At 29.8% G+C, this 17,214-nt stretch overlaps 1 protein-coding gene across 4 annotated transcripts in view; it reads right to left on the bottom strand.

Annotated features, from left to right (window-relative positions):
* Positions 1-17,214, bottom strand: part of sptbn1 (spectrin, beta, non-erythrocytic 1) — a 115,331-nt gene that overhangs the window by 50,211 nt on the left and 47,906 nt on the right. For all 4 annotated transcript variants that reach the window (XR_007182119.1, XM_048172516.1, XM_048172515.1 and 1 more), the window contains one exon: positions 763-914. Coding sequence is in view for 3 of the 4 variants with exons in the window: in XM_048172516.1 (XP_048028473.1) it covers positions 763-914 (152 nt within the window). In the remaining variant the exon portion in view is untranslated. The remainder of the gene's footprint in view (positions 1-762; positions 915-17,214) is intronic.

The raw sequence follows: 17,214 nt of genomic DNA, 5'->3' as shown, positions 1-17,214 counted from the left end.
ATAAAATATATATTAAAATAAATGAAAATAATAATAATGCAATCATCTCAAATTTCAGAATCAGTTCTTTCTTTCATTTCTTTTGTAGCTAATCTTATGTTCTTTTAACCACGTGTGGCGAATTAGTAAAAGACACGCAGAACGAGACGCTGAACACAACAACCTCCAGGACAGAAACACAACCTTGCTAGTCAAATGTTTCGTGTATTCAGCGTCTTATCAGTTCTGACCCTGTTAAGATGGCTTAACAGAGCGGCGTTTCAAACACAAAGGTCGTGACCTCCTGACACAGACGGTAGAGTTTAACTGAGGAGGAGACGTCTGGCACTCGGGAATGAAGTCATGGGAACGTACAGCTGGTAATTTATAGTTATCTTGAGTCGAAATCTCCCCGAGAACATGTCCAGGTCAGTTCTCATAACTGGAGAACTATTTACTTCAGAGCTGTGTGTAATTCTCTTAAAGCTGTCTGTTTTCTCAAAAGTCTGAGTCCCTGGACAGGAAAGAACCGTTTCAGGCAATTAGATGACGCAGATGGTTAATCGCCTGAGTGAAAGCAAAACCACTGGGGTCGTCATCCAAACTCGACTCGAAAATAGTGATTTGAAAGGAGGAATTTGACTCAAGAGACGTCATGGACAAAGAATGACAGCATAATAACACGTCTTCAAGCGGCCGAGGCGGCCACCCACAGTCAAACTAGAGTATTATAATTTATGCTAATTTAGAGGCCCCGCCCCCGCCGATGACATCATCACTCACCAGTCTCTCTCCGGACAACACCTCCAGCAGCTTGATGAGCATCCGTCCGTCTCGCAGGTCCATGTACAGATCCGTGATCCGACACGACACGCGCGCCAGGTGTGAGTTCACCCATTTGGTGAAGGTCTTCTTCTGCACGGCCTCTCGCTCATCTGCAGGAGGACAACAGAGACATTTAAAGCTCTGAATCTGACATGTGATCGCTGGAACTCAGAATAACTAGTTTTACCACGGTTAAGTGCTGTTATTAAGCACCTCTTAAACATCTTCTTAATTACACTGGAGTGGACCTGCTGGAGCGGATTACTTTAATAAAACTGCAGCAAAAGCAATATTATAAAATACGAAAAATGATCAAAAGTTTATTCATAATAATAAAACAATTATCTAAGATTTATTTTTTAATTATTTAACATAAAATATTAAATTAAGAATTTAAATAAATAAATAATATACATTTTATTTTAATTATTTTAATACAAAATGACTTAATATAATATATTATTTAAATAAAATATGTTTTAAAATAAATTATACGATTAGATTTAACATAAAATATTACATTAAGAATTTAAATAAAAATATTTTTAAATAAATAAATAATACAAATTTTATTTTAATTAATTTTAATACAAAATTACTTACTATAAAATATTATTTAAATAAAATATATTTTAAAATATATAATAATACAATTATCTCAATTTATTTGTATTAATTGTAATACAACAATACTTTAATTAAAATATAGTGTTAAATAAGTAAAATAATTAGTAAGTAAATAAATAAATAATTTAATTAATTTTAATAAACAAATATTTAATATAAATAAATATATATATATATATATATATATATATATATATATATATATATATATATATATATATATATATATAAAATATTATTTAAATAAAATATATTTTAAAATAAATAATAATACAATTATCTCAATTTATTTTTATTAATTGTAATACAAGTTTTTTTATAAAAAAATATTTAAACAATACTTAAATAAATAAGATATTGTTAAATAAGTAAAATAATTAGTAAGTAAATAAATAAATAATTTAATTAAAATTATTTAGTATAAAAATATATAAAATATATATTAAAAGAAATAAATGAAAATAATAATAATGCAATTATCTCAAATTTATTTTAATGAATTGTAATACAATTTTAATACAAAATATCATTTAAGCTAATTTAAATTAATAAGTAAAAAATAATTATTAATTTTATTTTAATTAATTTTAATACACAATGATTTAATATAAAAATATTATTTAATAAAATATATCTTAAAATAATAATAATAATAATAATAATAATACAATTATCTTATTCATTTTAATATATTTTTTTTTTTCAATAAAAATATTATTTAAAAACAATACTTTAAATAAAATATATTGTTAAATAAGTAAATAAATTTCCCATGATTTCCATAAACAATATTTTATAATTTTATATAACATACTCAATTAGCTGTGCGCTATTTATGGTTAAACAAGCAAGGTAATAATCCTATGAATGACTATTTTCCATATTATTTATCATCTACAGACACCAGATTCTGCAGCTGAACTGTGTTTTATATGTGCTATATTTAGACAGGAATGAACTAGATCTTCTAGGAAGAAACGAGGCCGTTGTAATGGTCCACAAACATTGCAACATTTCCCACCCCCCAAAAACATTCCCAAATACTAATGACTGTTTCTGGATGAAGAATCAAATGATTTTAAATAGTCTGTGTGAACCCACACAATCAACCATGTCGCAACCCAAAACCCTGATGTTCGCCCTGCCAAATGTTCAACCACTTTCTTGCTCCTTTTGGCCTTTTCCACCATGATCCCATAATTCATGTGCCAGCAGACAATTTCCCCACCAATCAAACGCAGTGAACAATGTAAAGCAGACAAAGGGGCGGCCGTGTGTTTGTTTATGCGGGTCTACGGTGCTCCGCCCACGGGTGAGCGGTTCAAATGCACACATTTATTTATAATCCTCCCAATTTTCCTGTTATTGCATTCCTCGTCCTCACACAGACGTAAGACTCTGATTCAATTGTTTTCCCGCCTCCGTGGCGAGACGAGAGCGTTTTCCTGGTTGACCCCTATGCCTTAAAGACGACAGACTGACCGCACCTTCCCTCCTAACCATCCACAGCGAGGGTCCGTCTGAGACCGGGATCACTGGACGAGAACGGGGGGAGAGAGAATGGAGGGAGAGGTCGTCCTGTGACAGCCCGACCCGAAACACAACAGAATCAACAAACAGAGGAAGAGGAACATCTGCCAGTGAAGCAGGACAGAGGACAAACGCATCCACAGCTGGGACGATATCAAGACACGGGGAATGTGTTCCACCCTCCTGAATAAATGAAAATAAAATAAAATAAGACATGAAATAAAAGATAAAATAAAAAATAAATAAATTATGACATGAAATAAAACAAAATATTAAATAAATAATAAAATATTAAATAAAAAATAATATGAAATAAGACATGAAATTAAATAAAAAATAATAAATAAATAAAAATAAATTATGACATGAAATAAAACATGAAATAAAATAATAAATAAAAAAATGAATAAAATATAACATGAAATAAGACATGAAATAAAATAAAAAATTTATAAAATAAATAATAAAATAAATTATAACACAAAATAAAACAAAATAAATAAAAAATTAAATTAAATAAACATTAAACTAAATAATAAAATAAAAAAATAAAAATAAATTATGACATGAAATAAAACATGAAATAAGACATGAAATAAAAAATTAAATTAAAAATAAACTAAATAATAAAATAAATAAAAATAAATTATGACATGAAATAAAACATGAAATAAAATAATAAAAAATGAATAAAATAAAACATGAAATAAGACATGAAATAAAATAAATAAATAAAATAAAAATGAAATAAATAAATAACATGAAATAAAAACATAAATTAAAAATAAAATAAATAATAAAATAAATAAATACAAATAAATTATGACATGAAATGAAACATGAAATAAAATATTAAATAAAATAATAGAATAAAATAAAAAATAAAATAAAATCATTAAAAATATATTTATTTATTTATTTATTAAATATTAATTTTTACTGGGGTGAATGCACTTAATTGCTATGATAATAATGTCAAATAATTATATATATATATATATATATATATATATATATATATATATATATATATGAAGACTTCAGATGCAAAAGACTCTAAGTGCCATCTGAAATTTCTTCTAAAATGAGCATTTTTATCAAGCTCGTATGTTTAGGTTCAGTAATTTCACTTTAATGGCAATTAATAGGTCATTTTCATTGACATTAAAGTGAAATTACTGAACATAAACATACAAGCTTGATAAAAATGCTAATTTTAGAAGAAATTTCAGATGGCACTTAGAGGCTTTTGCATCTGAAGTCTTCATATTATATATATATATATATATATATATATATATATATATATATATATATATATATACACACACACACACACACACATATATATATATATATATATATTTTTTTTTTTTTTTTTCTCATTATTTTCCATTATTATCATAACAATTAAACACATTCACCCCAGTAAAAACACTCTCTCTCTCTCTCTCTCTCCCTCTATGTATATTATATCTGTATATATATATAGCCACGTTCTTGACAGGTTTCGTGAGAATCATCATCTTATGTCTGAAGCTCACGCAGAGATGTGTATGTGTGTGTGCTGTATAGACTTCTGCTTCAAACAATGAGAAACACTCGAACAGCATGTGCAGAACCGATGATGGATTTCTTCCAAAGGCGACTGAACGGCTATGAAAGCAAATTATACATGGAAGCAGAACGTGGAGACCTCATCTCTCATGTCAAGCTTCATACACACTCTTACACATTATAAACACACACAGAAAGTGCTGACCAGACGTCTGACAGATTTCTTCTCTTCTGCCACACGGACCACATGTTTAAGCGCATCACACACAAACACACTACAGGAAAATAAACATCTGACATGAGACCTAATATCTCAGTTGTATCTCCTTGAAAGTCGTTATATGCACTTTGTTGAAGTTTCTCCACACTCATTTGCATCTGTTTTTATCTCTCCAATGTTAGCAGAAACATCTGAGACAAAGATATTTCAATGAAATATAACTGAGAGATTCATTAAATCTGTGAAAGATCAAACTCTGAGCCACACACTCTTCCTCTGGGTTCATGCAAACTCACATTTATAAACTCAGTCCAAACCACAACATTTCAGAATGCATGTTTTTCCTGGATGAGGAAAAAACTACATATTTCAACAGAGTCAGCAGGAAAAACAGATAACTTTTTGTTCCTTCCTCCGCTTGAACATCTGATTTCACGATCTGAGAGTTTTAAGATCTTCAGCAAAGAGTCTGTTTATTGTCAGTGAAATAACTGAGATTAAAAAAGAACTAGACTTTTTATTGCAAATAAAATGAAATATTTTGTATGATGAAAATGCTTTTTTTTAAATTACTTTTTATGTCTGTTCCCTATTTACTCAGTGCTAAGAGAAACAATTGATATAATACTATACTTTTTATTGCAAAAAAAATAAATAAAATAAAATAAATATTTTGTATAATGAAAATGCATTTTAATTAAATAATAAAAATGAATTACTTTTTAAAAAATATTTTTACGTCTGTTCTCTTTTTTTACTCAGTGCTGTCTAGGGGAAATAATTTAGATAATAAAAAGAACTTTTTATTGAAAATAAAATAAAAGAAATTTTATAATGAAATTAAAATAAATGTAATAAATGTTTTAAAAATGTTTAAGTGTTAAATTTAATATACTTTTTATTGCAAATAAAATAAAATAAAATATTTTGTACAATGGAAATGCATTTGAATCAAATGAATTAAAATTAAAATTATTTTTTTAAATAATTTAAAATTATTTTTTATGTCTGTTCTCCGTTTACTCAGTGCTGTCTAGAGGAATCAACTGATATATTAAAAATACCTAATTTTTATTCAAAATAAAATAAAAAATAATTTTATAATGTAATTAAAATTAATTTAATAAATACATTTTATCAAAAATAAATTTATTTTTTTAATTTTTTAATTTAGTATACTTTTTATTGCAAATAAAATAAAATAAAATAAAATATTTTGTATAGTTAAATAAATTAAAATGAATTACTTTTTAAATAATTATTTTAAAATTACTTTGTTCTCTGTTTACTCCATGCTGTCTAGAAACAATTGAGATATTAAAAATAACTATTCTTTTTACTCAAAATAAAATAAAATAAAATAAAATAAAATGTTATAATGACATTGAAATAAATGTAATAAATTAATTTTTATAAAAAACAATTTTAATTTTTTACATTTTCAATTTAATATACTTTATTTGCAAATAAAATAAAATATTTTGTCAAATGAAAATGCATTTTTATTAAATAAACTAAAATTAATTATTTTAAAATTATGGTTTTATGTCTGTTCTCTACTTACTCAGTACTGTCTAAGAGAAGCAATTGAGATATTAAAAATAACTACTTTTTATTGAAAATAAAGTAATTAAATTTACATTTTTTCACGCCAACTAAGCACATTTTCGCCCCCAGCTGCTCATTACTGTGATCTCATTTTACTTTCTCAATGGCGATTCTTCAGCTTGAACGTCTGATCTGAAGGTTTGAGCATCTCAAGATCTTCAGCAAAGATGCCGTCAAATTAAGAAACTGAAAAGGTCTTCACTTTTCTCTCAATCGACCTGGTCGCGACCTGTTTCTCCCTCCTCCGTTGGGTCTGACGTGCCGCTCAACTATGGCTGCATTGTGAGCCGATAACATCGCAGCCAATGCCACCAAACGCTACATATTAGCCGGGCCTGCGGATACTCCCAGAGGACTGTGGGTAGGGCAAACAATGGCGGCAGTGTTCCTCCCCTCGGCCCCGGCAGAAACCGCGGGGAAGGCTGCAGGAATGCGGCGGCATCTGGACTTAACGTTGGGTAAACACGTCCCGCGGCCCCTCGCGCTACAATCCCGCCTAAATCTGTTTGGATGTATGAATGGACGTGTTATAAATTCATCAAACGCAGCTCATCGAGTGTTTATGACCTCTTAAATACCTGCTGGATTCAATATGAATGGCTTTATAATACCTAGAAGGAAAATGTATTCTTGGGGGAAAAATGTGATTTTTTACATTGCAACATTATTTTCATGATATTTTGAGCGAATTCTCAATGGCGATTCCTATGCTTGAACGTCTGATGTGAAGATTTGAGCATCTCAAGATCTTCAGGAAAGTGTCAAAGTGTGAAAACTTTTTTGGCAAAATAAAATAAATAAATAAGAAATAAAATAAAAAAAGAAATAAAATGCATTAATATTAAAATAAAATAATAAAATAAAAATAATAAATAAAAATACAATAAGAAATAAATAAGAAATAATAAAATAATAAATAAAAATAAAATTAAAAAAATTAAAAATGAATAAATAAGAAATAATAAAATATATAAATAAAAATAAAATAATAAATAAAATAAAATAATAATCAAATCAAATAAAAAATAAAATAAAACAAAAAAGAAATAAATAAAAATAAAAAAAGTAAATAAAAAAAAAGAAATAATTTTAACTGGTAGCTTCAATATAATAGCTATATAATACTTTGCTGTTAACACTTACAGGGAGAAAGATGGAAAATGGGATTTAATATATGCAATGGCAAAGTCAACTGAATGACAACCTACATCTGCCTTTGAGCGTCTCTAAGCCTGTTCAGATAAATCAATACTGGAGTCTGGATTGTTGATCAGGTCAAGAGGTCAAATTAGTCACTATCATTGTGACGGTATATGCTAAAGCTTATGCATACATGGTTCATACTAGTATATTTCAATAAGGAGAACATTGGAAAAATGAATTCTCCATTGCATCAACATGCATGCTAGAATATTACCACCACATTCATGCAAATGCTATCAAATATAACATAAGTCACTGAGATGTAGGCTGAAATCTGCTGAAGATGATGCTCAGGTGACAAACTGAGATTTTTACACTTTCTGTACTAAATGTGAGACGTGTTTACTCACTACTGCACTCGACTAGGGCATTCTGGGTGGTTGTGAGGTCAAAAAGTCTTGGGTCACATTGCTTAGAATAGTAATAGTAATGCTTGAGATAGTAAACAGAGCTAAAAAAATCAGCTCAGGCCTGAAGGAACGAGGGCGACTGATGTGGGTTGTGAGAGTTCAGGGATTGTTGATTTATTGGCGTTTCCTGTATCCTCAAAATCTTTGTTTGCTGACCTCAAAACAAACCACACCCTGTCCTGCAACATACAGATAGTATTGTCTGGATTTTCAGAGGAAACAATAAGATCAAACTATCAACAACAAAAAGTAGGATCTTGCAGTAAGGCAAAATTAATGCAAAAATTTGAGGAATTTAGATGTGCTAGTGTTCAAACGTTAGCAGTGTTTATTTGATGAAAAATACAGTAAAAATAGTGAAATATTATTATAATTTAAAGGTGCCCTTGAGTGATTTGAAAAAACATTTTAAATTGTTCCCTGATATCTACATAGAGGGTATGTGGCTTTTTTATGGCCGAAAATTGTCCAGATATGGTTTTACAGCTCCATTTATAACCCCACAAATAGCCCCTAGAATGAAAAGGTCTGTTTTTGCCTTATTTGGAAGGCTCATGAATAGTAATATGGTGCTCCGCTCTGATTGGCTGTTTCACTGTTCGGCTCCTTCCAGTAGCTCACACTGATAGCGAACAAATCTGTACTGTACGGCGTGAACGATGGAGAGTTTTGGTATTCAACCTTATATGTTTGAGCCTGTTTCTGACGAAGATGCAGATGTAGAGGAACAACCAATTTTGTTGCGATTGGCCATGGACGTTTCTGAGTGGTAAGTTAGTCTTTATTTTCAGTATGCACCTGCAAAACGTAACTGTTACGTCAATGGAACTAGCATATAGCGTTAACTTTACACTATAACTCATAATGTCAGTATTTGCAACTTTGTTTTTAGCATTGTAAAAAAAAATAATTGTAATAATGTGTCGCTGTATGGTTTTACAATGATAGCTTCTTCACTTTGCAATAACAACTCTAAACAACGAACGAAAATTTGTTTCTAATATATTGACATTACCGATATGATTTTAAATTTGATTTATTTAGCCAACCAAAGTAAAGCATAGAAGACATTCCAAAAAAGCAGTGTCATGTTTACTACTCAGCTGCCGTAGTGTGATTACGATTTAGCTATTAGTAACAAAAACTTACATCGTCTATAAATATCTTTTTCCACAGGTGTACGCATACAAGTCATACAAGTTCTCAAAAATAAAAATATTTGAAAAAAAGTGACTAAATGTCTTGTCAAATGACTATCGTTTCAGTTTGAACGGTGTAGAAAGTTAGCTAGAAGGATCGAGTATCTGTAGCTATCTGTAAGCAAATAAACTAACATAGTTAGCTTCGGTGTAATGTGTTGTTGGTTAAATATAGGTCAAATTATAATTATATCCGACAAAAGAGAATTGGCATATGTATCTACGGTTATGTTATAGATTTATATAACAAAGACAGTAATAAATTTTAACCTCACCGTTAATAGTAGTTACGTAAACTTTGCTATTTGTTACTGTACTAGCATCTTGCATTAGATCTAGACAACACTGGGTACATGGTCGTTAATGTTGTTAGCTCACTAAGAAACTTTACATTTAATCAGAAATAGTTTCTACAGCCAAGATGTGGATAAAAGCACTACTTACTGCTTGCGGGAATATAGTTGGAATTACCCCTTTCTTCAGTGTCAAACGCTGAGCGAAGCCTGCTTGATATTGTCCCAGGTTAGAAAAGCTGTCCGTGGTGAAATGGGCAGAGCAAACTAACAACTTTGAGTTAAATTGTTCCGGTATCCGGTTATAGATAAACATCAGCCATGCCTTTTGACAGTTTTTTTCTGGAGGAAGACTATGAAAAGTTTTCACATCCCCTTCACAGCCTGGAACATAACATTTATTTCCATGATCTGCCATTTTCGCTGTTATCCTCGCTTGGCTTGTTTCTTCACTCTGCCTGCAGAACTTCCGATGATTCCGCTGGGCGGTTCCGCCTGGCCTGGATCATGAGCATATGCAAATATTGGGGGCGGAGTCCCCGACTGTTACGTAACAGTCGGTGTTATGTTGAGATTCGCCTGTTCTCCAGATGTATTTTAAACAAATGAGGTTTATATAAGAAGGAGGAAACAATGGGGTTTGAAACTCAGTGCATGTCTTTTCCATGTACTGAACTCTTTGTTATTCAACTATGCTAAGGAAAATTCAATTTTTGATTCGAGGGCACCTTTAAAACAGCTGTTTTCTGTGTGAATATATACTAAAATGCAATTTATTCCTGTGATCAAAGCTGAATTTTCTGCTCACCAAGGCTGCATTTATTTGATCAAAATACAGAAAAAATTGTGAAATATTATTCAAAATTTAAAATTACTGTTTTATATGTGAATTTATTGTAAAATGTAATTTATTCCTGTGATCAAAATTGCATTTTCTGCTAACTGAGGCTCCATTTATTTGATAAAAATACAGTAAAAATTGTGAAATATTATTCAAAATTTAAAATTACTGTTTTATATGTGAATTTATTGTAAAATGTAATTTATTCCTGTGATCAACATTGAATTTTCTGCTCACTGAGGCTCCATTTATTTGATAAAAATACAGTAAAAATTTTGAAATATTATTCAAAATTTAAAACAACTGTTTTCGATGTGAATACATAGTCAAATTTAATTTATTTCTTTGATCAAATCTGAATTTTCTGCTCACCAAGGCTGCATTTATTTGATCAAAATACAGTAAAAATTGTGAAATATTATTCAAAATTTAAAATTACTGTTTTCTATGTGAATTTATTGTAAAATGTAATTTATTCCTGTGATCAACATTGAATTTTCTGCTCACTGAGGATCCATTTATTTGATAAAAATACAGTAAAAATTGTGAAATATTATTCAAAATTTAAAACAACTGTTTTCGATGTGAATACATAGTCAAATTTAATTTATTTCTGTGATCAAATCTGAATTTTCTGCTCACCAAGGCTGCATTTATTTGATCAAAATACATTAAAAATTGTGAAATATTATTCAAAAATTAAAACAACTCTTTTCAATGTGAATATATTGCAAAATATAATTTATTCCAGTGATCAAAGCTGAATTTTCAGCATCATTACTCCAGTGTTCAGTGTCACATGATCCTTCAGAAATCATTCTAATATGCTGATTTGCTGCTCAAGAAACATTTATGATTATTATCAATGTTGAAAACAGTTGAGCTGCTTCATATATTCATATTCATATTTCAGGAAAAGTGCCTTATAATATTCACTACAGTCAGTCTTCATGGGTTTGTCCAACCCTGAAAGAACAAAAGAGTAATTATAATATATTATTTTGACGTGTGAATGTGAATTCCAGTGAAATGAAAAAGACCAGACCACAGCATTCTTAACATCACTTATATTACTAAACCTCCTGAAAATTATGCTGTCTCTGGGATTCAGAGTTGCACAACACGAACAAAAGATTGCAATACGGAAACACGAGAAGGTCAAATCTGGGGTCAGAGATAAGTGAGATCAGCTTTTCATATGAAACATTTTCTACTCTTGCCTCTGACTTTCTGGAGCAGATGATAAATCATTGAATACGAATGTGAACGCCAAGAAAGGTAGTCCATGGGTGGCTTCCTCTTTCCCTCAGATTTATCTGCATCCTGTGGCGTGAACGTCAGCAGAATGGAATTCCTAAGACTTCCTGTGCGCTGCGGACTGGACAGATCGCTGAGGTCACAGTATCACGTTCGGCTCAGGCCGCAGCATGCAGATCGAAAATAAACCTAGAGTTTCAACACTTCTGGTTAAAACCACAACACACAGTCTGAACCGAAGGCAAAAATAATAAAAGACGTGAAGTTTAAAAGATTTTAGAGGCAGTTTGATGAAAAACACATGCGGCGCAAAACAATGTACTCATAAAGACAACATCGTCGTGTATTTTGGGGCAAAACTAAATATTGAGTGGGAAATATTGTAGGGTGGCACACACTCTCTCTCACACACACACACACACACACTTCTATAGATGCAATTAATCGCGATTAATCAATTTGACAGCTCTACTATATATATATATATATATATATATATATATATATATATATATATATATATATATATATATATTAGTTATTTCAAAGTTATTTCAATAATATGTCAACCATAAAATAAAAAAATCTACTATATATTTTTTTTCCATATTATGTGTGCGAGTGAAGCATTTTCATATTTTGTAATCAAAAAAAAAATATATATATAGTTGATTTTTTTTATTTTTTTGATGAAAGATTATTGAAATAACTCAGTATTCTGAAATATGAAAATATTTTTCTTAAATATATATACAATACAATATTACATAATATTTACATCATATAATATATGTATGTATAATATTTACATATTATATATATAACATATAATATTTATACATATATAAGAAAAAATTAATGATATACAGTATATATATAGTATATATACAATAGATATACAGTATATATATATATATATATATATATATATATATATATATATATATATATATATATAGTTCATGTGTATTTTCGTTTTATATACATATAAATAAATAAATATAAATAAATTATACATAATTATATTACATAATATTTACACACACACACACATATATATATATACATATATATATATATATATATATATATATATATATATATATATATATAACATAATAATATTTATACATATATAAGAAAAAAATATTTAGTTATATAATATCGGGAATTATATATAGTTGATTTTTATTTCATATCATGTGTATATTTGTTTTTATATATATATATATATATATATATATATATATATATATATATATATATATATATAAATAAATAAATTATATATATTGTTTTATATACATATAAATAATATACATAGTCAAACCAAAATGTATTCAGACACCTTGAACATTTCATTCATAAATTTAGTTTATTCACTATAGTTAAAAAAAAAAAAATGGTAATAAAATATGACAAGATCTAAACTGTGTCAGAAAAAAAATAATTTTAATTATGTCAGAAAACATGGTCAGGTCAAAGTATCTGAATAATTTTTGGTTCCAAATCTGGTAGTCCACTGTATGAAGACTTTTTGGGCATAATATGTCAGTTTACTTTATTTTGCTATCCTCACTTATCTATAGTGTCCTGCACACACTAGTAAAAATATCAAAAATATATGAATAATTTTTGGTTTGACTGTGTGTTTGGTTTCCAGTTGCCTCAAAGGTACATTCTTGCATTCAGAGATGAGCAAGCGGCTCATCATTTCTTACATTTCTCACGTTTAAACAAACAGAGCAGGAGGGAAACAGATGCATGTTTATCATGCCACATTTTAAGTGATGACATTCCTGCTGTGGCACCTCACAGTTCCTCCAGTGTTACAGACAGACAAAGATGAATGACCCGCTTCAGCAGAACATTCTGTCTCACGAGGGAACAGACTCCAGATCTACAATCCATGATAGCGCTGTGCCGCCAAGCATGAGCCAATGCGCAGAAATCACTCCAAATCAGTCACAAGTTTACATTTGCTACGATAGAAGGTAGCTGCCTATATAGGGCACTAGGGTTGATATAGAATCAAACTCGCAGGTGTAAGTATCACTCACTCAATCTGCCCTGTTTCAGGTTGACTGGTTTATGCCACACCCTTAGGTTCAAAGATGCATCATACAAACTGACAGCAGGATGTGCACTAGTGCATCACTGCAGATGTTCTGAGAGCAGAACACAACGCTTCTCAGAGTTTCACATCCATACTTTCAGAAGTAAAGTTTTCTGGCATTTCTGGCCATATAGTGTTCTTGAGTTGATGTGATTCTTTGGAGAATAAAAATATGCATCAGTGCAAGACTTTAAATTCAGATGATGTCATCAATGGCACTTATTATTTAATCATGTGTCTTATAGAGACACTTTTTACCATCCAATCAAGCAAGTAAAATTATGCAAACTGTGTTTCGTAGAGTAAATATCAGTGTTGTTAATGTTAACTAGAGCATAAAATAATCTAATATAAACAATTTTGAGTAACTGAAATAAAATAAAAATATTACCTGAAAACAAAATATATAATGTAACTGTAATTTAAGTAACTGAAATCAAGCTGAAATAAAACACAATAAAAAATATTACCGGAAAAAGATAAATATATATATATATATAAAAAAAGTGATTTCAGTAACTGAAATTAAACTGAAATAAAATAAAATATAAATATTATTATTATTAAAAAAAAATTAAAATAAATATATATATATATAAACAAATCAGTACCTGAAATAAAGCTGAAATAAAATATTAATATTACCTGACAAAAAAACTTCAACTTAAACTAAAAATATATAAAAATTGTTTTCAGTAACTGAAATAAAGATTAAATAAAATAAAATAAAAATATTACCTGAAAACAAAATATATTAAAAAAACAGTTTTAAGTAACTGAAATCAAGCTGAAATAAAACAAAATAAAAAATATTACCGGAAAAAGATAAATATATATATAAAAAAAGTGATTTCAGTAACTGAAATTAAACTGAAATAAAATAAAATATAAATATTATTATTATTAAAAAAAAAACTTTAACAAACTAAAAATATATATATAAAAAAATCAGTACCTGAAATAAAGCTGAAATAAAATAAAATATAAATATTACCTGACAAAAAAAAAACCTTCAACTTAAACTAAAAATATATAAAAATTGTTTTCAGTAACTGAAATAAAGATTAAATAAAATAAAATATAAATATTACCTGACAAAAAAACTTCAACTTAAACTAAAAATATATAAAAATTGTTTTCAGTAACTGAAATAAAGCTGAAATAAAATCAAATTATAAATATTACCTGACAAAAAACTTCAACTTAAACTAAAAATATATAAAAATTGTTTTCAGTAACTGAAATAAAGATTAAATAAAATAAAAAACAAATATTACCTTACAAAAAAAACTTCAACTTAAACTAAAAATATATAAAAATTGTTTTCAGTAACTGAAATAAAGATTAAATAAAATAAAATATAAAGATAACCTGAAAGCTTAAATTAGAAATAAAACTAAATATATATAAAAAAAATGCTTTCAGTAGCTAAAATAAAGCTGAAATAAAATAAAATAAAAATATTATATGAAAATGTTAAACTTAAAAAAATAAACAAAAATTAGAAATTAAATAAAATTGAAATTGAAGACTAAAACTACTTAAAATGAAATAAAAATAGAGCTTTATAGAAATAAAAATGACAAAAGTTAATTCAAAATATGACAGTATAAATAATACACTGGTTTTTTAATGAAATGTTCTTTGTGAAACGCGATTCTAACTGGAATCTCTCAGTTTTGGGGTGTTTCACAGTTACCCTGGAGCGAACGTTCAATGGATCCCCGTCACACTGAGCAAAGCCAGTGATTCTGGGTGGCTTCGCGCATCTTTAACCACCCAGCTGAGTTGCCATCTCAACGCTTCCCTTCATCGCTCCAGACCCCTTGAATCTACTTCCTGTCACGTCTCTGGCGCTCAGCGGTGTGCGCCGAGGGCGGAGACAGTGACGGCCCAACTGAGATGTTTACATCAGGGTCGACTTCATGACAGGCCATTGAGTGAATCAAACGTGTTAATGGCCAGCAACACTGACCCAATCCTCCAGAGCCATTCAGAATCCTCCGAGGCACGACATCTCGCTCTGTCTCGCTTTCGGCGGCCGTATCTCTGCCAACAGCCGAACAGAAGGTCATTGAGAAGACCAGACTGAGAGACAGGCGGCTTGGCAGGAAGACACACGGAGGACAAAAGATCTGCTTCAGCACGCAAGCCTATGAGCAAAACGGTCCGATAGTGTTGTCCGCCGAGGTCTGTTTGAGTCAAAAAAGGTCCAAGATCAGCTGGACGCACCCTTACCGCCAGTAAACTATCTGTGGAATAGACGCTGGCAGGATCATGTGTTTAGACTGTTGAAGTTCAAGCACAATAGCACAAGAAATCCAAGAATCTGTCATTTATCTTGGCTATAATCTGTCTTGAGGGTTTGAAGAATGCTTGCATTGATTTTTAAGATGCATAATAAAGCAAAGCGCTTCCTGGCTTTGGGGGTTGCAACTTCTGAATATCTTAATATCAAACCATCACATCTGAGGAACAAGATGCTACATGTCAGTATGAAAGCACAATCTAATAGGCACTATCAGTGCATGCATAAGCTGAAGCCGCATTTTAACACCGCAGATTAACCGTTTAAATCCACAATGCAGTAGATTTAAATCACAAATATGTCAATTTCATAAATAATTAAAAAGAAAAGGCAAATATGCATTGGATTAAACTGGAAATTTTGAAGTTGAAAAACAAACTGCATTGTTTTATAGTGTTACTTATAATGTTAGTGTGATTTTTACATCAAAAATGGTCATAATTTAGAAATAAAGTGCATTTTTCCTACCCTGATTTGAACGCTCTGTTTTAAGGGGCGTGTCTGCTGTGAGGTTTCAGTGTAAACGCCCACTGCTGTGATTGGCTGACATCTTTGCATATGAAATATCAGTATTACTCTCTTGAGAACTTTAGCATGCTTTTACTATCGCAGCTCTCAAGGTTAACTAATCATGAAAAGTTTTGATTAATATAGCATTATATTTAGATCGTGGCATGAAAGGTTGCAGAGATGAACATTGCAGTCGATCACATGTTGTTGAGATCATGAAAGCAGTGATCTCATCAATTTCTGCACACTAACGAATGCTTTCAACAGTGCAAACGCGACGTAACTAAGAGATTCGTTGAATAAAACGGGAGTTTTGGCACAAGTCCAGAACTCAGTCACTGATAAACTTGCGCTGTTTGATTGACAGCTCCAGCGATTGTTAAGGGAGCGTTCTTTGATCGCTTTCTATTTATGATTTAATCACTGTTAAATAACAGATTATTTTCATCCTACTAACAGAAACAACGTGAAGTTGAGCGTTTAGTCACTGTTTTGATTTACTGACACACAGACAAAGAACATTTGACTGAATGCGATTGATTTACCAAAGAATCCACAGTGAAATGTACCGAATACAAATAAATAAATCTCAACTGAGACATTCATATTGTTGAAAATAATTATAATTATATTCCTAGCATTAGGATCCTTTGAAAGGTAATGTTATTTTAGTCCCGTATCGTTCTTCTCTCCTCCTCATCTCACGACTAACACACTAGTGGGCGGGGCTA

The sequence above is a fragment of the Megalobrama amblycephala genome, linkage group LG21 (genome assembly GCF_018812025.1).
Source record: "Megalobrama amblycephala isolate DHTTF-2021 linkage group LG21, ASM1881202v1, whole genome shotgun sequence".
NCBI lineage: Eukaryota > Metazoa > Chordata > Actinopteri > Cypriniformes > Xenocyprididae > Megalobrama > Megalobrama amblycephala.
The sequence above is the reverse complement of the archived record's forward strand: the minus strand, read 5'-3'. Positions and strand labels throughout refer to the sequence as shown.